Below are 24,967 nucleotides of genomic sequence, written 5' to 3'. Positions count from 1 at the left end.
ACTCAAGCTATTCATTCTAAGTTTTGTCCTTTGTAGATAGAATTCCATGATAACGGGATCCTTCAAGTCCTTGATGAGCCTTGCTCTTGCCATGAATTTTCTTGCAGTAACGACACACGAGAGCAAATTTCAATCTTAGAGACAAACATCACTTTGTTTCTCTCTGACAAGATATCATGATTTTTTTTTCAAAAGACTTAAACATGGAACTGGTTCATAGAATAAAGCAAAGATTGAAAGAGAATGGTGAGCGTTTCCTTTATTTTACTCTGTAGTCAAAATGGATATTAAAACGGTTGATCCGACGGTTGACCTAGTTAGGTTAACCTAACTTAAAGGACAAAATATGTTGTTGCTCGAAATACAATGTCAATATGCAAATGTGTTGTTCAAAATGTGTTGTTGCTCGAAGTCCGATGAAAATATACGACTGTATTGTTCAAAATATGTTGCTGCTCGAAATCTGATGAAAATATTGCAAATGTTTAGGTTCAATAAAGAACCTAAAGAAATTGAAAGGAGATTACAGTTTTCGAGGCTTGGCAAGCTTCTTTTCATATGTTTGATTTTAATATCTAAAACCAGCACATGGACAGAAAAAATGAGATGAGAGAGGACACTAGCTAAACTACATGAGATGAATAAGAGTTGACGAACAAAGATTCTAAGGTCAAAACCTAGCATCTGCGAAGGCACACTCTATTTTGGATACTGAAACTATTTCTTCACCCTTCCCGAAGCTATCGACTCAATCCTTTTCAACATTTAGTATACTGAGGCTGTTGCATTTGACTGGACTTATTTCATACACTTTTTAAATGGACCTTCAAAAACAATATGGTTTCCAGCCTGTCTCTTTAGCTCACATTTCATCTGAAGGGTAGCACATAGTGTAATATTAGCTAATCAATTGGGTTTTTCAGGTTTGATTCTTTTTAAAGACTGAAAAGTCTTTGGACTAAAACAATAGAAAATGATAAGCAAAAGTGAAACCAGGCTACTTGTAAAATGTTTTCAAGTTTTCTGTGACCCGTCAGTGTTCTAATACTAGCGACATTTTGTCAGAACAAAGTTGGATCAACCGTTTCAATATCCATTTTGACCACAGAGTAAAATAAAGCCAAGACTCACCACTTTCTTTCAATCTTTGCTTTGTTCCATGAACATGTCCAAAGAATACAAAGAGGTTGTAGATATTTAGCTTGTACTAAGAGCGCGTAAGACGGATTTACTAGCTCAACAAAATTGTAAATTTCACCTTGTAAAGGAAATCTTTTTTGGATCTGTTAGTATGACAGCTTCCTTGTAGCACTCACTGGAAATATCTCAAAAAAGGCGTATATACGCTTTTCATTATTTCGAGAACATCGTCTTCAAAGTTTCTCAAGTTTTGCAGCACTTTTCCCACCCATTGCGCCACGCTAGACACAGGATTCAAGTGAAAAGTTCTTAGGATTGATTTTAGACGGTATTCTTTCCAATTATGCAATTAAATTACATGCCAAAGTTTGCTGACACTCCTAAATATCAATTTTTCCGCTTTGGCAAACGGGGCAAATGCTACTGATACACGTTTTTGCCAGAAAATCTTTGCAGGGGATTTTATTAGGAGATAAGTGCACATACCATTTACCTCTTTGAGCTTAATTCAGTGGTATATCTAACTCAGAAAGCGACTTTTCATGTATAAACACGTTTTTCCCTTTGGACCACAGTTTATATAATTATCCAGTTTACCGCAGATGATTTCTGGCTCTTCATTCTCGGTGCGAACAAAAAGCTCCTCCCACTTATTTCTGCACTTATTGTCCACTTATTGGTGAGCCGGCCAAGTGGTTTTTTTCAGTACTTGTTCCGTAGGTGATTATTCTTTGTCTACCTGTGAAAAGATCTAATGCCGCTTATGTTTATACCGGTTTATACATTCTCTGGAGCAATCGCACCTCGGTCCGGGTTTTTATAATGGGTGAGATAGGGAAAGATCATACTGCTAATTATATAAACTGTGCTTTGGACGGACGGTCTTTCACTCATTTCCTTTTTTCAGCGGACTGGGAATAAACATCTGTATCAGAAAGGCTTCTCAGCGTCCAAAACGAGTTAGGAAGCTGCTGCAAAAAGTTTTAATGCTGATTCAATTTCTTTCCAATTCTGAAAGAACTAGTGACCCACTAAGGAAACGCTGAATATTAAATTCATTGAATGTTCCAAGAGCATATTCAACAAACTCTACTAAAACTCTCTTATAATGATTCCTTAAAATCAGCAAAACCTTGGTACTACTGTAAAATGAGTCTTTAACTGCAAAATCCATCGATTAAAGTATTGAGGCGGCATCTTTTCGCACACCAATACACCCTAGAAAATTGGCTGGAAAGAAATCTAGTATGTGGCAGTTATAGCCGAAAACTTTCTTTTGGAAACTTGACTAAAAACTATTTGTACACTTGCATTAGCTTAGTACAGAACCTAAAATCATCAGTCACAGTTCTGCAAATCCTTAAGACCTTTAGGCAGCTTTTTGGAGACATACTGAGGATAAAAAGGGGAAAATGACATGAAAATTTCACTTTCACAACCCATGGGTATTTAGCTGCAATGAGCAATGACAGATCGTGACAATTGCCCATCATAGAGTCATGATGGAATCATAGAATCGTTTATCTTCGTGATTTCGTTAATTTTGCAATTTAGTTCTATAAATTTGGGGCTGAGGCAGAACTATTTTGTCACATCAACTTCCTAAAATTGATCAATTCACGGAATGGTGAAAAAATTGGAGCTTCCTATTTAATCCTCTCTTAGTGGTGAGTTTACAAAGCAGCCACGTGGCAAAAAAAAATAGCATCTCCTGAACCAACAAGAGCAGTTTTTTTTAAACTAATCATTTGTCCTTTATGAACTGATAAAAGTATACGTCAGTAAAAAAAAAAAAAAAAAAAAAAAAAAAAAATTCATGATACATACCATGTTGAGAAGTTCAAGGAGTTGACAACTTAATTACTGAGGTGTATATTGGAAAAAAAGTAATTAAATGATGCCTCTGCAAAAGCAAGTAGATCCTGGTTGGGGTAAAAGCAGGTAAAGTGTTCATTTAGAGAAGTGATTGGGCAGAAAGACTCTACTCCCTCAAAATTCCCTGTACCTCTTCTGAAGTAATAACGCAAGGACTTGCAATAAGTATTAATAGAAGTACAACGTAAGATCGTTGGCAAAAGAAATGAAATATAAATTTCATGATAAAAGAAGAAAAAACCAACCTCCACTTCATCTCCATATATGTCTATAACCCGTGATCTATACCAAGAATCATCTACACTACTCTTAGCTGCAAAGAGTTCCCCTTCGCAAGGTCTTCCTTTAAAGTCAATACATTTTGTTCCCTTGTAGAACCTCTGCATTGCCTCCATAAGGCTCGTCAACGTTTCTGGATCAATCTCACTTTCAGAGTCTGTAAATCAATAAATAGTATAAAAAAGATTGTTCGGCAAAAAATAATACAGAGATTATTCAAAAGTATTTCCTTAAAATCAAGGGATTACCAAAACCAATCTCTTGGTTAAGTCCCAGTACTGCCCCTTAGAATGGACGAGGCAAAAGTACTATACACGATTCACCTTTATTTCTTGTTTTATTCATAATCGAAGCAGATAAATAGAAGGTTTACAGTTAATGTAAAATAAGTTACTTTTATCAATTCCTAACTGTAATGCTTAACCGTAGCTGATAATTATCATTGTTTCCAGCATTGATGAACCCAACTTTAATTCGTGCGCTAACAGAGACATCTTGAGGTACCCCCAGAACTCAAGATTTTTAATTTTTAATGTAAATTCTTATACTTGAAATCTATTTGGGCGCTACTTTCTATCAATTGGTTCCAGTTAACTGAGAATAATACCGTGACAGATGACAAAACCATAAAAGAAATCAACTTAAGAACATTTAAGGGTAAGGTAGCTGGTCCCAAAGTCTCAATCAAGTCAATTAAACTTGGCTGAAAATCTGTTTCCATTTTTCAGAAGTACTAAAAATGCTTATCATCAGCGAAAACTACAATTGTATTCAGCAAAGGAAAACTATTTTTAGTGCAATGGAAAGATGCAGGATAACATAATGGCACCAATCTAGCGTTTTTTTTTGTTTTGTTTTTGTTTTGTTTTTTTACAAAATTAATCAAAAAAAACTTTCCGAAAAAGAAGTTTTCTAAAGAAAAGTAAAGGCCATATTAAACTTATGATCAGAAGAAATAGAAATATACAATAACTTAAACTCAAAAAGGCACGAAATTACTATTAAAGAATAAAAGAAACCAAAAACGAAAAGAAATTAAATAAACAATCATATCAAAAAAAATACAAGAGGTACTAATATAAATGAATAAATAAACCTTAAAACAAGTAAAACTTAATTTGAATATGCGAATCAAGCTTATAAAGAACAAACATATTTTGCTATTGAAGTATAAATGAAACCCAAAACGAACAGAAATTAAATAAACAATCATAGCAAACAAACATACAATAGGTACTAATATAAAGAGTACAAAAATCTTAAAACGAGTGAAACTTAGATTGAATATGCAAATCAAGCTTGAAACGAACAAAAATTTCTACAAACAAGAGGTTGGGTTTTGCCTCCTTCTCTCAATGTAAAAGTCTAAAACCTACGGCTTCATTGGCGCTTTACTGAAAACTATAAGTGTTTTGAACAGTCTTGTAAATTACAAATAAAATCAAACTGAATGTTTGATATATAATGCTATGAATTGTTGAAAGATTATCAGTTCTTTTCACTGTAAGATTTTATTTCACAGTTATTTCAATGCTGCAATAACTGGAAAAGAAAATATTTGTAACATGATTTGCTTTCAGTGAAGCACCAATGAAGCAGTAGTTAGGATTTAGACTTTTACAGTTAAGGAAGGGGCAATATCCAAACTCTTGTTTTTAGTGAAGCTATATTTGTCTTGAACAGTCTTGAACAAAAATATAAAATTAAAATGAATATTTAACATATATTGATATTAATTGCTGAAAGTTCATAAGTTCAAAATTTAATTTTACTGTAATTTTTATGTTTATTTTCAATGTTGCAATAGGTACAAAAAAATAGAAGGTTTTAGACTTTTACAGGATTTTTTTTTATCTGATTGTTGGACTAGTTAAAAAATAGCTATCACCAAATTTTGATTGAATACGTTTGGAGAAAAGAGGGTGTGTGTGAGGGGGGGGGGGGGGTAGGTGCCCTCCTCTCACTTTTGACTCTTAAAATAGTAACTAGAACTTTCAATTTCCAATCAAATGAGCCACCTCTGAAGTTAAACGACCACTCGTTACATAAAAAACCTTAAATGCCCCCGGTGCATAACTTACAACACTTGTCCACTGGCTCTGGGGGAGTTGTGTCAAACCCGGAGTTTTTTTATTTTATCTTTGAACTATTTTGAACAAAATGGCTAAAAATTTTGATCGGATGCATTTGGGGAAAAAGGGCCTTGGAAGGGGGGACGGCCTCGTAACAATCCGATCAAATTTGACTCTTAAAAAGGGCACTGGAAATTCCGATTTACAACCAAATGGCCCTGTGAAGTTTATACTATCATCCCTTTCATAAAAACCTTATATACCCCGGGACATAACTTACAAAACTTAACCCCGGGTTCGGGGGGGGGGGGGCTGTGTTATCCCTGGAGTTTTTATTAAATGATTTTTGGTCAATTTTGAACAAAATGGCTGTATAAATAATTCGATAGTACGCATTTGGGGAAAGGAGAGTTGATGGGGAGGGGGGGTGGGGGGGGGGGTGGTGCTAGTTGCCATCGGATCACTCTTGACTCTGAAAAAGGGAACTAGAACTTTGAATTTCTGATCATTCGAGTCCCCTCCAAAGAAAATACGACCACCTCTTCCATAAAACCTTATATACCCCCATGGACACAAGTTACAACCCTTATTTTCCTCGCTCAAATCCCTCAGATGCATTTAAGGAAACGAGGGTGTAGGGGGGGGTAGATGCCCTCCGATCACTTTTGATTCTTGAAAAGGTAACTCAATTTTGAATCAAATGAGCTACCTCTGAACTTTATACGACCACCCTACACCACATAAACCACCCTACACTTTATACGACCACCCTACCTTACATAAAAACCTTATATGCCCCCGAGGCATAAATTAAAACACTTGCCATTGGGCTATGAGGCGTTGTAGACCCTGGGGTTTTTGTTATTTATAGTTTGAACTATTTTCAATAACATTTTATTGGATGGGTTTGGGGAAAAAAGGGCGGGGGGCTAGTTGACCTCCGATCTCTTTTGACTCTTAAAATGTGAACTAGAATTTTCAATTTCCAATAAAATAAACGCATCCTGAAGTTTATACGAGCAGCCCTTGCATAAAAACAATATAAACCCTCAGGGCATAACTTACACCGCCTGCCCCTGGGCCCTGGGGGGGGGTCAACCCCGGAGTTTTTGTTATCTAATCAGAATTTTTATCGGATGCATTTGAGGAAAAAAGGGCGTGGGGGCCATTTGCCCTCTGATCACTTTTGATTCCTAAAAAGGACACTATAACTTCCGATTTCCAATCGAACAAGGCCATCGGAAGTTTGTACGACCATCCCTTCCACATGAAGCGCCTCTGGGGAAAAATGGGAGCATTATGACCTTAAGTCTGGTGGGAGGAGGCTAGTTGCCATTGGACCACTTGAGTATTAAAAATGGAACTAGAACTTTCAATTTTAAATCATTTGAGTCCCCTTCAAAGTTTATACGACCACCTTTCCGTAAAAATCTTACATGCCCCCGGGGTATAAGTTACAACCCTTCCCCCGGGTTTCGGGAGGGGCAGGGGGGTTGTATATTGCCCCTAAGTTTTGTCATCTGATCGTTGGACTTTTTCAAGCACAATTTTGATCGGATGCATGTGGGGTAAAGAGGGTGAGGGGGGGGGGGTATAGGCCCGCTGATCACTTTTGATGACTATTAAAAAGGTAAATAGAAATTTCAATTTCCAATCAAAGGATCCACTTCTGATGTTCATACGACCATCTCTTGCATAAAAGCTTATCTGCCCCCAGGTCATAACTTACAACACTTCCCCCGGGTTCTAGAGGATTTTTTTGATCCCTGAGTTTTTGTTATTTGATCTTTAAACTATTTTGAACAAAATGGCTATCTCAAAATTATGAAAAGGTGCATTTGGGGAAAAAGAGGCCTTGGGGGGGGGGAAGTTGCCCTACGATCACCTTTGACTCTTAAAAAGGGCACTACAAATTCTGATTTACAATCGAATGAGCCCCCTCCGAAGTTTATACTACCATCTCTTCTATAAAAACCTTATATGCCCCAGGGCATAATGTACAACACTTGCCCCCCCCACGTTCTGGTGCGCTGTGTTATCCCTGGAGTCTTTGTTAGGTAATCTTCGATCTATTTTGAAGGAAATGGCTATATAAGAAATTCGATCGGACTCTTTTGGGGAAGAGCATTGACAGAGAGGGGAGGGGCTAGTTGCCATCGGATCACTTTTGACTCTTAAGAAGGGAATTAGAACTTTCAATTCCTGATCATTTGAGTCCCCTCCGAGGTTATTACGACCACTTCTTCCATAAAAACTTTATATGCCCCCAGGGCATGAGATATGACCCTTCCCCCGGGCTCTGGGGGGGGGGGGTATGTTGACCCTAAAGTATTTGTTATCTGATCTTTGGACTATTTTAAAAAAACTGACAATCTCAAAATTTAGATCGGATGCATTTGGAGAAAAGAGGGTGTGTGGGGGGAGGGGTCGATGCCCTCCGATTTCTTTGACTCATAAAAAGGAAACTAGAACTTCAATTTTCAATTAAATGAGCCACCTCATGAGTTTATACGACATTCCCTTACATAAAAACCTCATATTCCCCCGGGGCATAACTTAAAACACCAGCCCGCGGGCTCTGGGGGTTTGTGTGACCCGAGTTTTTATCATCTGATGTTTGAACTATTTTTCAACAAAATGGCTATCTCAAAATTTTATCGAATGGGTCTGGGGAAACAGGGCGGGGGGGGGGGTGATAATCGCCCTTCGACCTCTTTTGACTCTTTAAAAGTGAACTAGGACTTTCAATTTCCAACCAAATGAGCCCTCTCTAAAGTTTATACGAGCATCCCTTCTATGAGAATCATATATGCCCCCAGGGCATACGCCTGCCCCCGGGCCCCTGGGGGTTGTGTCGGCCCCAGAGTTTTTTATTATCCGATGTTTGAACATAGCCATTTGACAAAATGGCTAAAAAAATTCGATTGGACTCATTTGGGAAAAGAGGGTTGGCAGGGGGAGAGGGATAGTTGCCATGGGATCACTTTTGTCTCTTAAAAAGCGAATTAGAACTTTCAATTTCTGATCATTTAAGTCCCCTCCGATATCAATACGACCGCTTCTTCCATAAAAACTTTATATGCCCCCAAGGCATAAGTTAAAACCCTTCTTCCGGTCTCTGGGGGTTATGTTGACCCCAAAGTTTTTGTTATCTGATCGTTGGACTATTTCAAACCAACTGGCGATCCCGAATTTGTGATCGCATGCATTTGGGGAAAAAAGGGTGTCCTCCGATCCCTTTTGAATCATAAAAAGAAAACTAGAACTATCAATTTCCAATCAAATGAGCCACCTTTGAAGTTTATAAGACCTCTCCTTACATAAAAACTTTATATACCCCCGGGACATAAATTAAAACAGCTGCCATCGGGCTCTGGGGGTTTGTGTCGACCCCGGAGTTTTTATTATCTGATGTTTGAACTATACAAAATGGCTATGTAAAAAATGCGATCGGACTTATTTGGGAAAAGAGGGTTGGCAGGGAGGGGGGGGGCCGAGTCGCCATGGGATCCCTTTTGTCTCTTATAAAAAGCGAACTAGAACTTTCAATTTCTGATCATTTAAGTCCCCTCCGATATTAATACGACCACTTCTTCCATAAAAACTTTATATGCCCCCAGGGCATAAGTTAAAACCCTTCTCTCGGTCTCTGGGGGTTATGTTGACCCCGAAGTTTTTGTTATCTGATCTTTGGACTATTTCAAACAAACTGCCGATCCCAAAATTGTGATCGCATGCATTTGGGGAAAAGAGGGTGCCCTCCGATCCCTTTTGACACATAAAAAGAAAACTAGAACTATCAATTTCCAATCAAATGAGCCACCGCTGAAGTTTATACGACCTCTCCTTACATAAAAACCTTATTACCCCCGGGGCAAAACTTGAAACAGTTGACATCGGGCTCTGAGAGTTTGTGTCGACCCCGGAGTTTTTATTATCTGATGTTTGAACTATTTTTTAACAAAATAGCCATCTCAAAATGTTTATCGGATGGGTCTGAGGAAAAATGGCATGGGGGGGGGGACAAATTGCCCTTCAATCATTTTGACTTTTTAAAAGTGAACTATAAATTTCAATTTATAATCAAATGAGTCCTCTCTGAAGTTTATACGAGCATCCCCTCTATATGAACCATACATGCCCCCAGGGCATAACTTACAACGCCTGCCCTTGGGCCTTGGGGTTTTTTTGTCGACCCCGGAGTTTTTATTATCTGATGTTTGAACTATTTTTAACAAAATGGCTATATCAAAATTTTTATCAGATCGATTTGGGGAAAAAAGGGCGTGAGGGGAGGGGGGGGGGTAGTTGCCTTCCGATCTTTTTTGACTCTGAAACAGTGAACTTTAACTTTTAATTTCCGATCAAATGAACCCTCTCTGACGTTTATAAGAGCATCCCTTCTATAAGAACCATATATGCCCTCAGGGTATATATGACGCCTGCCCCGGGGCCCTGGGGGGTTGTGTCGACCTCGGAGTTTTGTTATATGATCTTTGTACTATTTTTAACAAAATGGTTATCTCAAATTTTTATCGGATGTATTTGGGGGAAAAGGGCGTGGGGGGGGGGGCTTGTTGCCCTCTGATCACTTTCGACTATTAAAAAGGGCACTAGAATTCCCGATTTCTAATCGAATTAGCCCCCTTTGAATTTTATACGACGACCCCTTCCATACGAAGTGCCCCTCGAAAAAAAAAATAATAATATAAAAAAGATAAATAATACAACATTTGAGCCGTATGGTCTTTACTATAGGCAACACTATAGTGTTGCCTCTGGTGCATAATATGTAAAATGCTATTCTCGAAAAACAAAACTGAAAATTGCAAAAAAAAATTTAGAACCGAGAAAAGTAATAATAAGACGAGAAAGAATAGTATCCTGATGAATATTGTTAATCACCCACAATATGAAAACTGGTCCATATTTTGCTAGATCATTCAAGGGTTGACGACAACTCAGGATCATTTGAGAGTACTATCTAAAATGTGTCCGAAGGAAATATTATGAATTTTCATCAAGAAAATAATAAAGGAAGAAAGAATGAACTGAGCTACCTTAAGTAGGATTAGCATTGGGCCACAACAGATTCTTTAAAACTTTCAAGTAATTTTACTAATCTTTAATTCAACCTCTTATGATGACCAATGACTTCAGGCTATATGGTTCAAGATAAGATGACAAGTCGAGTTTCAGCAAAGAAGAGTGCACTTTTTCTACCAGTATTTAAAAAAAAAAAATGATGGAAATACTTTTTGTTAAATCAACTCAGATTCAATCATTTGCATTCAATCAACAGGTTTGAAATGAAAAAAGGATTAACAAATGCTTAAGAACACAATATATCGATTGACAAGTCTTAATTCCTTCCAGCACTCTGAAGAGTTGTTAGGTTTCTGGCTCGCTATACATATTCACGTAAAGCGTGAATTCCCAAAGACGGGCAACCTTCACTAAAAGCGTCGAGAAATTGTAAGCCGGGCCACCATCCCACTTAAATTAATTGTACTTTTTCGTCACAATAAAAGTACTATAATCCAAAAAAGTTTCGTAACGCACGTATCGCAAAACCTTTCAGCAGTTTTCTCAATACGCAAAATCCCAGAACGAATTTTGCTTCTTTAGAATGTTCTCTATGAGTTTCGTAGTCCATATGTGTATGGTTGTTTTTCTTGCAGAGGCAGTTGAGAATTATAGCAAAGTACCTTTCAGATTTAGCAACAGTGACACTAATAAAACTTCCTTCTTCACAAGTATGTCCATCACAAACAATGCAAGGCAGTAACATTCAAAGCCATGTTATGATAATTGATTAAAAATTTTTACACCAGATTAAAAAATTTGCTACCTTACGATATTATGCCAATTTTGATAAAAATAATTTTTAAAGCTGCAAACATAAGCGAGAATATAGCACACAACAGAAATTTTCACCTCTTTTACTATGGAATGAAAACTGTATCTTTTTCCATTGAGGTGCTAAATCCTCCGACTGAGTTCATACATATGTCAGGATCAGAAATATGCTGCACGAATATGAATGTAATATTTTTATATAATAAACTGTCATTTGCAAGAATCGACATAACAGTTAAACTGCAAAAGAGCTTTGCAGTTCAAATTTTTCGAACATCTAAACAAAGATACTGCAAATTGTTATTATAATTAACTAATATTTACACTGCCTTTAACTAAAATGCAGGTTTGTGTTCTTTCCGAAATCCCAAAAACAAAGATTTGCATTGAAACCTGAAGCTGATGATAACAATCTCCAAGTCCGGGAGCACAATTTTTCACAATGGTACTATTTTTACGAAACAGTATTACTTTTTTATATCTACTTTCAAGGTGCTACCTGTGGACAAAAGTGAGTAGCAAAGCGCTTATAACTTCTTACTTCTTTCTTCAAAACCCAGTGCTTCTTATATAATACTGAATATTACCAAATATTTAAGAATTAATTTGGTTAAATATTTAACCATACATTAAAAATATTGCTGAATATGTAAATAGCAAATATCTACCAAACAAGAACCCTTTTCGCCATACTTCATCGATTCAATGATTCAAGTTTATTTGCAATATTTCCCAAAATCACAATAAAAATCTGAATGCAAAGACGTCTCACCCGATACGATTTAATCCGCATATCAGGCACGAAACTGCCAAACATATATTCCTGTGGCAACCAGAGAGAGAAGGCAGAAGAAGATGTTAAAAAACAACTTCAAATGACATAAACCATGCAACACCGAATGGAAAAACATGCAGGGAGAAGCCTGAAAATAAGATAACTGGATGTTTTCCAGACACTTTCTATGCACCTCTGAAGGTAAAAACGAACTAAGGTTAAGAGTAAGGTACACTAGCCAAAGAGCTGTATAGCAAAAGCCCTGCTTCACATAATTTTTGCCATCTCCCTCCACTTGGACCTCAGGTAATCGTACTTAAACCACGGTTTTGCTTGAGCAAAGCCCTGGCGCCCAAGATTTCTTCAGAATCTGAAGATTTTTTAATGTTTTCCCTAATTAATCTGTAAAGTTCTTTTTATGAAGTCACCTCTTTTAGCAGATTTCCTTCTCCCCAGAATAAATTATGGTTTGATAGAGGCCTCTTCATGTTTTTTTTTATACACAAATGATTATCAATCTTGTAAGTCAATTTATGCTAGGACTTACCTTGTTCTTGCAAGAGTATTACTCCAACTAAGTCGTTTCGACTCCGGATTTTAGTTATTATCAAAGATACTATTGAATCCCTTTTGGGAAATTCACCAGGATTGTACATTTCATATTTCGCTGACCTATCTTCATCGAGTATTCTATCTGCAATATAATGTTTACTTTCAATAAATGTTATGAAATATTTGATGAGGGTTAGTAAAATTTTTCTGAAGAAAAATTTGCATATCTATTGTCTATATTAATCATAAAAAAAACTTTTCAAAATAATTTCCCAAATAAAAGTAAATAGCAATATTAAAACGAAAACTAAGAGAAATGAACCACAGAATAGGTCAACCTGGAAATAGTACAGTAGCAATAAGAAAAAAAACCTTGGGGTGGAACTAATTGGAGCATAAATACTTTTATTCTTACAAACATACTAAAAACACACATAACTATTACTGTGCAAAATACGTTTTTGGCCGCCATCTTGACAACAAATGAGAAATTTTATACACAATCAAAAATTGAAAAAATCGTGTTTGGTGTTAAATCACAGGAAAATTCACATTGAAAAAGAAAACGAAAAACATATATCCCTAATACTGTGACACATATCCCATCATAATTCCAAAACCACATAACTTGGTATCAAATTACAAAAATGTTCATGCTGAAAAAGAGTACAACATTAATTAATAAAAACTGAAGGACATAAAAAAATGGTCCTCCCAAGACTAATAACCTGGCCAGTTCTGAAAATCTACTTTTTAAAAATCTTAAATATAAATGGCTTAAGATCCTAGGTAGCTTATTTTCGCTATGTTTGTAAGAAATGTTAAATAAAAAAAAAACCCAAATTAAGGTTGTTTAAAATTCAAAAAACTGAATTTGGAAAAATTATGCAGTATTATATCATCAAAATCAAATGCCATATAGGGCTGATTCAGGGACTGACATGTACAGATTTTTCCAAACGAGGCACTGTAGATGCAGAATATTTCAGCGCATTTCACTTTCGGGAAAAGCAAGCAATATCAAATTCGTTTGTAGCTCGAATATTTTTCTCGTTTATTGTTCACAAGAAGAATATTTAGGTTTCCTGTGTCAATGTTACATTTATATGGTGACCCACGACTTTACGACCAATCTCGACCAAATTTTCTACAGTAACACTTTCGAATGATCCAAAATGCAAAGCCCACTGGCATAATGTCTTGGAAGACAATTAACTTTTGTCAAATAACACACTTGTGGTGTAACAGGCAATGTTACCAAGTGTCATGTTTGAATTTGCACCGCCATAGAAGTGAAAATCCGCCACAGGCTTCATTTTTCTATTGAAAATCCAAAGAACAAACTATCCTCCCCCCCCCAAAAAAATGCGCCAATTTGAAAAATTCAATACGCATCCGCCTCAAAAAAGCGCCAAAATGGAGCAAATGCTCCCCATCTGGCAACTCTGGTCACAGCTTGTTAGTGCGTGAACAAAAGGCAAGATTTTGCGCACCTCCTCTCCAATATCTCTTCTCTTGGCTTGAATTTCATAGAACTTATCAGAATGTGTGGCAGATTACATTACAATGTTACCAGAAGAATGTTATAGGAGCAGTATTAAATCAACATGTTTCCCTGAACTAGTTTAGAGCTTCCATGACGATGACTGTCTATGTCAGTTTCTGAATAAATATTTCTTCCTTGAAAATCACTTCCCAGTATATGGATAAAACAGTGTTTGGTTCTAGAAATGGAAAGAAAATTCGGTACTTATCGGTTAGCTGTAACACACGCGACAATAACCGCTTATAGAATCTCAAAGATACTAGTGAAAAACATATTTCCTTTGCCTAGTGAGGTATTGCTCATTCCGTCACAAATATTTAAACTTAAATTTTTTGGAGTTGAAGGGGCAAAAAAGTACCTAGGATAGGTATGTAATATATGCTATACTTTATTCCCATCCCCCTAATGTGCAGATATATAGCCCAAAAATTGTTTCTAAAATATTATATTTTCATCGTATTTTGTTCTAATTCATTAGTATTAACCAATCTTCACTTCTCGGGTGTGTTCCAGCTAACCGATAAGTACTGAAAATTCTTTCTTGATAATCGGAAAGCTAATTTCCATCTAAGGCCATTACAACAAAGGGTTGCTTCACGTACAACCTGTGCTAAAGATCACTTATATTTGATTTTCATAGCCATCAAAAACAATTTTCACTTTCACCGGTTGAGATGTTTTAAGTGATCCAAAGAATATCGAGGAGGTCGTTAGGAGCTATTGGTCGTTTGCAGTGGAGGGAATTTTCGCTTTCTATATTATTTCATTCGTTGGAGGACGAATTATTTTGTTTGTCAGCAACGGAGAGGTAAAAGAAAGGTAAAGCATACGGCGTTAGGCTTTACGGTCCCTACCGACGGTGCTGATCTCCGTTTCATGGCTCTTCAGCCAGGAAGCGCAATTCGCACACTCTTCCTGTTTACCTTCCCCAGATTCTTCCAGATACCCATTTAGAGCTGAGTCGAGCCTGGCTGAGCTTACAGAGTCACGCCAAAACCCCTGTAAAAACCAAATAACCAGCAACACAAGGATTTGAACCCCCGTCCTCGCGGACAGTAAAAAGCATTACGAATATCGATTGTTGCTATATCACGGTCGAAATTGTCCACGACCCATTGAGAAAAGTGGCCTTTCGATACAACAATTTAGCTACTTTCATCCATTACAAAAGAGTGTATGTATTTCTGTACTTTGTCATAAGACACACTGAATTCAAGGCTCCAAAGTTCATCACTTAGGAAATGGAACCCAAAACCTCTGTAAATATGTATGCCTACAGCAAGAACATTCTGGCATATGAAGGAACAAGACCTAAAGGCTTGCAACAAAGCTATAAAGCCTACAACAAAGCTTACAACAATGCAATATCTGAAGCACTGGGATAAAAGCCTTTATTTTTGTATAATAAATGAATTTTAATTTTGACCAGTTTTACTGCAGGCTTGATTAGTCTAATTTTCTATTTCAAAAGTCATCTATTTTTTGTTTTGTTTTTTTGCTTACGATAGTCCAATATTACGTTTGATACAGCTTTTCTAAATGTAGTAATGTTACATTTCCCATCTATACTTGATATTATGATGTCGTCTACAAACCCGTCTTGGAATTTTTCTTCAAATGATATGACAAAAAAGGCACTAGATATGAGGATATCGTTTAAAATGAGCTCTCCCCTAACATTCTACGATCACCGTTTCGATAAGATCTCCCCCAGGAGAAAAGATTTACACTATGTGAGATTTCGGTGATTTCAATGGTGCAGTTTGTATTTCGAACTGACACCATTTTCGAGGGGTTCCTTGCTGTTTTTGAATGTAAATTTATTTTCGTAATATCCTTACAATTAAGATTAACCAAAATTAATACCAATAATCATTACCTTAAAATGGCGATTCGTGCTCAGTGGACAATTTTATTTTTAAACACCCTTTCAAACTTATGATTACTGTAGGCCGTGGTTCGCCCTTTACTAGGCTGCACTCACTGCTGCAACCATTATAATCTCCATATTATTACTACTGCTACTATTACTAACAACTCACCACAGCACCAAGCCGCCTGATACCAACACGACTACGCTCGCTCCTCCTCCATCCCAATCTATTCAAAGCCTTCCTCTTAAAACCCTCCCAGGAAATTCCCATTTCCCTTAAATCTTTCTTTATGACACCCTTCCACCCCAACCGCGGACGACCTGCTTTCCATTTAGCCGAAGACGGTCGGCCAAAAAGGACAATCTTCGGCAATCTGTCATCCTTCATCCGCAGAACGTGCCCTGGCCATCTCAACCTTTCTCCCGTTATAGCTCTAGAAAGCGGAAATGAAACACACAAAAAAAATCCACAAAAACTATCTTTGAGCAAAAAGTTAATATGATCACCTAAATAATTAGGACAAGAGAAAAATTAATATGAAGCAAATTTCAGAGACTTCCAACGAAAACTTATTGAACAATAAAAAGTCTTTTTGATTTTCAAACAAAAGCCAAATTCAGAGGTGACTTCAACAATTTTCCACTGATAGCGAGTTGTCTTTAGTCTGATGATTTGCTTAGTAATTTTTTGCTATTTAATATTAGCCATGGAACTAAATAGTTAAAAGAAAGTCAAAAGTTATCATTTACAGTAAGGTTACCTGTGAGATCAACATGCTTCTTTGCACAGATTCGATGGGTACAATGCAGGCCAAACTTGCAGAAGTCGGACATGTCTCGTTTGTATCCGTTCATAACAGCGTCTAAATCCTCGTCATCCAGAAATTTGGTATTCTGTGATGAGTAGTACTCAGATTCAATGGATTTAGCTAATATTTCATTTTCCAAACTAAAGATATCGCGCTCATTAACCTTGTCGTTAAATGACAATTCTGTAAAATCAAAGGAATACATTTTCGCTTTTTTGTGGCTGAGAAAGAGAGACAAAGAAAGAAAAAGAGATATAAAGAGAAAGAAAGATCAAGAGAGAGAGAGAGAGAGAGAGAGAGAGAGAGAGAGAGAGAGAGAGAGAGAGAGAGAGAGCTTTTTAGTAAATATCTAAGCGTGTTGGAGCTTTTTTAGTCCGGAATCTTGCAAGAATTTTTCAATCATTATGGCTATAGGACTAAAGTAGGCCAATGAACCTTCCAAAAGCCTCGCCTCCTCCTACCTTCAGCTTTTTAATTGAAAGGTAAACATGAGGCACCAGTGAAACGAAAGAGAGAAAGGACAGAGAGAAAGATGGAGAGAGAGAGAGGAGAAAGATAGAGAGAAAGAAAACGGAAGAGAGAGGCGGGAGAAAAAGAGAGGGAGATAGAAGAGAAAGAAAGACAGATAGAGAGAGAGAAAATAGTCCCTTCCCATTGCCGACTTCTTAGCAGATATCTAAACGTGTTGAAGCTTCTTTAGTCCGGAATCTTGCAATTTTTTTTAATCTTTGTGATTGCAGGACTAAAGTAAAAAGTTGAATTCTAGTTACGATCGGAGGGGGAGGGGCGACTTTTGTGAGATCCACGATGCTCAAAGATGCATGTAATTCTATTTTTTAGTCTTTTTTTAGGGCTGTTGTAACTTTGCTACGTAACGTTGATCAGTATAATATTGGAAACGCCATTATATTACTCACCTTGTGCTTCCTCAGTAAAAGCACTAATACTGACTGGCATTCCATCTCTGTTTTCTTCAAGAATAAAACGACGATTCGCATCCAGATATGATTCAATTTTTCCAGAACATCTAGTTAACATATTTGGGCTAATACAGTTTTCACTGTTAGTGAATGTATCATTATTCAGGGAAATAGATGTATCTCCTGTCACACTATTGACTGGATGGCCTTTTCTTTTTAGACAGAGAGGAAAGTTTGCAGTCAAATCTAATTCCATTTCTTTGGAAGAGCAATTCTGGCTCATATTATTCTGGATATTCATCAAGGTTGCAGAGTTCTCACTATTAGTCGATCTATCCCAGTCTAGATCAACAGATGTGTCTCTAGCCACACTGTTTACTGGAGGCTCTTTTACTTTTAGAGTGGGAGAAAAGTTTGCAATCAAATCTAATTCTGCTTCTCTAGAAGAACCATTTAGGTTCATAGAATTCTGAATTCTGAATTCTGATTTTACACAGTTCACATTATCAGTCAATACATCATGATCTATTACAACAGATGCATCCATATTCGAAGTACTTACTGGGTTTCCTTTCCATCTTCGAATGGGAGGAAAATTCGCAGCCAAATCCAATTCTAGTTCTCCAGAATAACTATTCAGGTTCATATAATTCTGATCATTCATAAATACACCGTATTGTGCAGCAGTAGCTAGAGTTTTACTTGCGATCATAGCAGGGGCTTCTGGAGCGGGCCTTCTTGACAAAGTCAATGCATCGTACTCGAGAGAAAGAGATAAATCTCTATTCACAGGGTTGACTAGATTTTCGTTTCCTCTTAGAGTAGGAGGAAATTTTGCAGTCAAACGTAGTTCTTTTTCTCTAGAAGAACGATTAAGGTACACATCATTTAGGCTACTCTTTAATCCACCCTGTTGTGCAGCAGTAGCTACAGCTTTACTTGTAATGATTGCAGGACCTTCTGGACTGGGCCTTGTGGGTAAAGTCAGTATATCATAATCTAGAGTAACAGATGAGCCTCTAGTCATAGTATTTACTGGATGTCCTTTTCTTTCAAGAATGGAAGAAGAGTTTGCAGTTGAAATTAGTTCTGCTGCTCTAGAAGAACTTTTCAGGTTCGTATAACTTTGGTTGTTCGCAAGTTCACCATATTGTGCCACAGTACGTACAGCCTTACCTGTAACGTTTGTAGGACCTTCGGGAGTTGGTCGTCTTGGCACAGTTGGTGCATCATAACATAGAGTGGAAGATGTATCTCCAGTTGCAGTATTTACGGGATACCCTTTTCTTTTTAGAGTGGAAGGAAAATTCGTAGTCAAATCTGGTTTAACTTCACTAGAAGAACAACGCAGCATCATATCATTTTGGTTATTCATAGACCCATCATATTGTGCAACAGTACGCACATCTTTATCTATAAGATTGGCAGGACAATCGGGAGTAGGTCGTCTAAGCAGATTTAATGTCTTATAATGTAGAGTGGTAGATGTATCTCTAGTCACAGCATTTACCAGATGCCCTTTTCCCTCGACAGTGGGAGTGAAATTCATAGTCAAATTTAATTCTACTTCACTAGAAGAACAATTTAGCTTCACATCATTATGGCTACTGATAAATCCATCTTTTTGCGCAGCAGCAGTAACAGCTTTGCCTATAATATTTGCAGGGCCTTCTGGAGAGGAATGAAAGTTTGCAGTAAAATGTGATTTTGTTTTCCCAAAAAGATTGGACAATATACTTGGGTTCATATGATCTTCTTCATTTATCAATCCATAACAGCACACAGCTAAAGTCAAATCTTGCAAATATTTTTGTAAGAGTACATTATCATCTTCGATTGCCATTAATATTGGTACAGGGACGCTAAAAAAAAGAAAAAATCAGAGAAAATTCTAACAAAGTACTAATTAAAAAGCTCAAAGGAAGTGGAAAAGACAGCTTGGAAGGCGTACAAAACCGTGATTTTCAATACACTAAAATCTGTGTTAGGTAGAATCTCGTGGAAACACAAAAATTTGCAGAGAAGGTAAGTTTCCACTCAACCAAGGATAAATTTCGAAAGGGTATTCACCTCTGGCCATCAAAACGACCAATATTTTTCATTGCTTGCATTCAACAACAGAATGCAATACATTTGAAGACAAAAAAAAAGATCAGAAAGCAATCGAATCTTTTTCTTTTTACTTAGAATTCAGTTGCAGAAATATTTAAATTTTGTCTTAGTTGTAAAAAGGGGAACCAATTAATGAATCGTATTTTTCAAAAAATGGAGGAGTGAGATTTGTGCAGAAAAATCAAGGAGGTGGGAGGATTTGTCTTTTTTCAATGAAAATATCAAAAAAGCATTTTTCAATGAAAATACTCCGAAGATAGGGAATTTCTATATCTAGGGGAAGGCAAACAAAATTTAAGGGAAGGGTCAAACGCCCCCACACCCCAATTGTAAAGGCCATACGGCTCCTATGTTTTATTATTTATTTATTACTATTTTTTTTCCCAGAGGAACTTCATATGGTAGGGGTCGTCGTAGAAACTTCAAAGGGGGCTCATTCGATTAGAAATCGAGAGTTCTAGTGCCCTTTTTAACAGTTGAAAATGATTGGAGGGCAACGAGCCCCCCCACCCCCGCCCAGTATTCCCCCAAACACATCCAATCAAAATTTTTAGATATCCATTTTGTTCAGCGTAGTTGATTTCCAGAAAGAAAATATATTTTTGAGGAGGACACACCCCTACAACCCTCAGGGCAAGGGTTTTAAGTTATACCCTGGGGGCATATAAGGTTTTTATAGAAGGCGTTGTCATAGAAACTTCTAAACAGGCTCATTCGATTGGAAATTCAAATGGCTAGTGCCCTTTTTAATGTTCGAAAGTGATTGGAGGGCAAATAGCACCCCCCCCCCCCCCCACGCCCATCATTCCCCCCAAACACATCCAATCAAAATTTTGAGATAGCCATTTTGTTCAGCGTAGTTGATTTCCAGATAGAAAATATGTTTTTGAGGAGGACAATCCCCCACAACCCTCAGGGAAAGGGTTTTCAGTTATGCCCTGGGGGCATATGAATGAATGAATGATTTTTATTACCCATCTTTAGCAATATAAAAAAGTAAAAATGGAGTAGAGAAAAAATGAAAAGAAAAAAACAAAACACATCTAACAAACGAACAAATTAAATTAATACTTCAATAACCAAAAAAAAAAAAACCAATGGGGAAACTATTTACATAAAAAGACAACCATTACACATTACTGACTATAGCTTCAAACATACTATGCGTTGGGTCTAAAGATTTCAGGAGCTTTTCCCTCCTGGTCGCGATTACGACGAAGGGGTCATCGAGTCCTTAATATTCTGAAATCTTGTAGTTTTTTCACCAGGAGTGAAGGTTAGGCAGATATTTTTCTAACTTATAGAACATAATACAGATTGTTTTTTTATCATCAAAACTAAACAAAAAAACCAGAAAAGTGACAAAGCTAAGACATGAGGGGTGGTAGAGGAATCAAAGATCCGTACTAGAATGCGTCGATTATAAAGGCGTTTGTATGACAATATCGTCCTATTCGCTTGTCGGACTTCCAGTTTGGGATAATTCAGTAGACAGGATCAGGTAGCTTTGAGGTTATACCCAAATAGCAAACCATGGCAAATCTTTGTCGCTGAAGCAGTAACTGTATTATTACCTAGTCCAAATATGACAGGCGCCAACTCTTTCTTACGACAATTAAAGACGACAACCTCGCTTTTGCTGGAGTTGAATTCTAGGCCTATGTTAGCATATTCATTAGACATAACTCTGAAATTATTATCTACGCCACTGACGGATCTACTCAGATTTAAAATGTCGTCGGCATAATTAACAAGAGACAAATCAATTCCACGAAAAATAAAGCACGTCTTCACCGTCTTCCGAGCCTCAATGATACTGTTATTATAAAGAGGCGGTGATGATAAAGCCCCTTGGCGAATGCCTTTTCGTACTAGTATGAGGAAATCGGATACTGTCGGGCTCTGGTTTTTTAGTACCCTTACTCTAACCTTCAACCTAAAATACATGTTCCTATAAGTAGCAATTATAGATCTGTCAAGACCTCTCTTAAACGCAGAGATAAGCTGTTGTGCATGGATACCCGAATAAAACGCTGTGTAAACGTCGTCGTTCGCAATAACGATGGTTTCTCTTTTAGCATGTGTGTCCAATAAACCATTCGACAATAGGTTCTGCATATGCTTGCGGCTAATATTTCTCTTGAAACCGAACTGCGAATCTGGCGTACTACAAACATACTTTATCTCCTCAATAACCAATAACTCCATCAATTTACAAAAAACGGAAGCAACGGTTATCGGGCGGTAAGAACAACATTCAGATGGGTCTTTACTTTTCTTGATGACAGGGGTGATTACACCAGTACAAAAAATATCTGGCACTAGATCGCCTAAAAATCATTGGGAACATAAGTGCTAGATGAACTGTTAGCAGTTCACTACAGAGAATCAGATGCATACCACAGATAGTATCTACTCCTTTAGAGTACTTCTTTTTTAGTTTAAAGAAAGCTGAACAAACATCTAACACCCTGGCTACGTAGCCAAGAACCGGTTCCAAAGATTCTAAACAGAGATCAAGATCTCTCTCAAAATTGAACTCCAATTCAAGAACAGGTGCAGCAAACCCGCTCCTGAGATAACTATTCCATTCACTTTGACCAGGGGCGGATTCGTTACTGGGTGCTTTTGCAGATAGGTTCTTCTTTATGAATTTCCAAATTTTATTTGGATCGACTCGTAGCAACGCCTTGATTACGTCAATCACACAACAGCGGTCCAAGGTGAGATATTTGAAAAACAACCGCTTCACACAAAATAGAGTATTGTTTGCAATGTCCTTTTTATAACGACCGGAATCAATCCCCAAAGTATAACACATTTTAGTTTGTTGACACGCATTAACCAAAGCTGGGTTTTCCGACCATCCTGGAACTTCTGACCCAATCTCACGTTACGAATAGGAACCGCGGTTTTTTCTGCACAGCGCAAGGCGTGAGTTATTTTTCTACAGTAGATATTTAGAAGTATTTGTTTCTCATTACATGCAATCGGCGAGCTTTGGAGTAGTAGCTGGAAAGGGACTTTATCCAGGATTCCGTCACACACAGACCTGAACATGGCTAAATTAGCTTTTTGCCATTCAGTCTTCTGGAACCACTTTTTCTCCTTTGGAGTATCATTTGGGGTATTATTCAGGAGGTCATTAATAATGAAGGTATTAGCCACTGGAAGGTGATCAAAAACACAGAAGCCGATATCAACCTCACAGTCACCGTGAGTCCTCAAGTCGAGAGAGCAGAGCAGAAAGTCGAGCGAGGACGTGGAACCGTAATTATGCACACACGTGACGTTTACTCTGTTTCTCAATACTCGCGGACTTGGGCAGGCATCGAGCAGGATTTCACCTCTCGGATCATTAGCATCACAGAGGTTAGAGTTCATATCTCCGGCAATAATACATGAAAGTTTTTCCGCCGCGCATAATGTAGCAACAATGGCTACTTTTCCACAAGCGATATTAAACTTATTGTCAGATTGGACATTCCTGTAGTTCGTTGGCATATAGACTGAGAGCACAACAGTATTTTTAATTTTCACTGCAGTATTTAAAGTCCACTTCTTTAAACGTCAAGGCACGAAGCGAGGCACGGACAATGATAGCAACACCACCAGAGGGACGACCTCTTCCTGATCTCCTAGAAGAAATACCAAACCCATTATACACTTTCGTTTAGATGTAAGAGCTGGAGTCTCTCAGCCGACAGGAAACGTTCCTGCACGCACACAATGTCAAATTTGTTAGCAAGGTCTTCTAAAAGTGGTAATTTAGATAGCACTCCGCCATTTATGTTCCATGTCACTATTTTCAGAGTGCTGGAGCTAGTCATCGCTTAGATAGGGCATTTTTGGCTTCTGGACAACTGAAACTGTAACAGGGGTGCTTATCGGAGCCACAGAGGGCGCACTTCATCTGGTTCTGGCACGGGGTGTCTTTAGAATTAGTGTGGCCTCCTCCGCAGTTTGAGCATCTTGCTTTATTAGAGCAGTCCTTTGCAATATGCCCATAGGCCTGACACTTATAGCAACGCCTCGGGAGAAATGAAAGTTCTCGACTGGAATTCGTTCGTAGCCTATAATAAGCGGAGATTTCATCGCGGAGGCTAGATGCTGCTTGGTCACAAATTTCAGTCTGAGCGATCTCATTTTACCGATTTGAGAGGCCTCAGCACAATTATTCACAAGACCACAAAGATCCTCCTCACTAACGCTGGTGGGTACGTGCCTGATTATGCTAAAGACCGAAGGACTGGACACTTTTGCTTCAATACTTGGGTTGAACTTAACTATTGCCTCTGCAATTGATTTTGCTGCCTTTGACGATTTAGAACAACTTTCCGGACGGTTTTGTAAGATTTCAGTTCCACAATAATTAAACAATTGCTTCCAAATAATTTATAGAATTAATCCTTTCGTGAAACAGGATCGTCCAGTCCTTTGAGGCGATTCTTCAGCGCAACCGCATAAGTCAACAGTGTCGCATTTTTCAGTGGAACAGAGGAGGCTGCCGGTTCGGACTGACTCGTGGATCTCACAAAACTGTCAAACTTAGCACTAAGCTCATTCACTTTCCTGGTCAGTGTTGCTCAGATTTCTTCGGGAATCACAGAAACCTTGTCAGCGTCACATATAACAAAACATGGCAAATTGACTTTGTTGTTATCACAGCATTTCATTGCTTTTTGGGTGTTGAATATGTGGTCAGTGGATTTATCGCGATTATTTGACCTAGTAGACTGGACTCGCTCAAACCACAGTAATTTTTTTGAATTTTGTATATAATCCAACTCAAAGAACTGCAACCATGCTCATTATATCTGCACTCTCATTTTCTACTTTGTAATCCCTTGCTGCGAAATTCAACACGGCATTCCGTATCATATCTCTTTCGCACCAGTATCATCTGGCGGCATATTTCGTACAGAACATAATCACACAGAGTCCAAGATCAGTCCGTGGGCGGAGCCAAAAATGTTAATAGCAGAAATTCACTTACGAGAGAAGTAAGGGAAGCGTTGGAGGCTGTCTACCTTGTCCCCGCAATTTAAGGGGCAAGCCCAGCGGGTACCACGGCAAAGCGGGTATCACATAAGGTTTTTATAGAAGGTGTTGTCGTAGCAACTTCAAAAAACGCTCATTTGATTAGAAATTCATG

General features: G+C 37.7%; 1 protein-coding gene across 6 annotated transcripts in view; it reads right to left on the bottom strand.

The window, feature by feature from the left end:
- The window catches only part of LOC148946130 (uncharacterized), a 115,866-nt gene that overhangs the window by 18,438 nt on the left and 72,461 nt on the right, over positions 1 to 24,967 (bottom strand). For all 6 annotated transcript variants that reach the window (XM_089098148.1, XM_089098151.1, XM_089098150.1 and 3 more), the window contains exons 8-11: positions 17,698 to 19,562; positions 16,733 to 16,963; positions 12,548 to 12,694; positions 3,261 to 3,451 (exon numbers count right to left, since the gene is read on the bottom strand). In XM_089098148.1, coding sequence (XP_088954274.1) covers positions 3,261 to 3,451; positions 12,548 to 12,694; positions 16,733 to 16,963; positions 17,698 to 19,562 — 2,434 coding nt within the window. The remainder of the gene's footprint in view (positions 1 to 3,260; positions 3,452 to 12,547; positions 12,695 to 16,732; positions 16,964 to 17,697; positions 19,563 to 24,967) is intronic.

The sequence above is a fragment of the Artemia sp. Qi Xiang Cuo genome, chromosome 12 (genome assembly GCF_049724085.1).
Source record: "Artemia sp. Qi Xiang Cuo chromosome 12, ASM4972408v1, whole genome shotgun sequence".
Classification (NCBI taxonomy): domain Eukaryota; kingdom Metazoa; phylum Arthropoda; class Branchiopoda; order Anostraca; family Artemiidae; genus Artemia; species Artemia sp. Qi Xiang Cuo.
The sequence above is the reverse complement of the archived record's forward strand: the minus strand, read 5'-3'. Positions and strand labels throughout refer to the sequence as shown.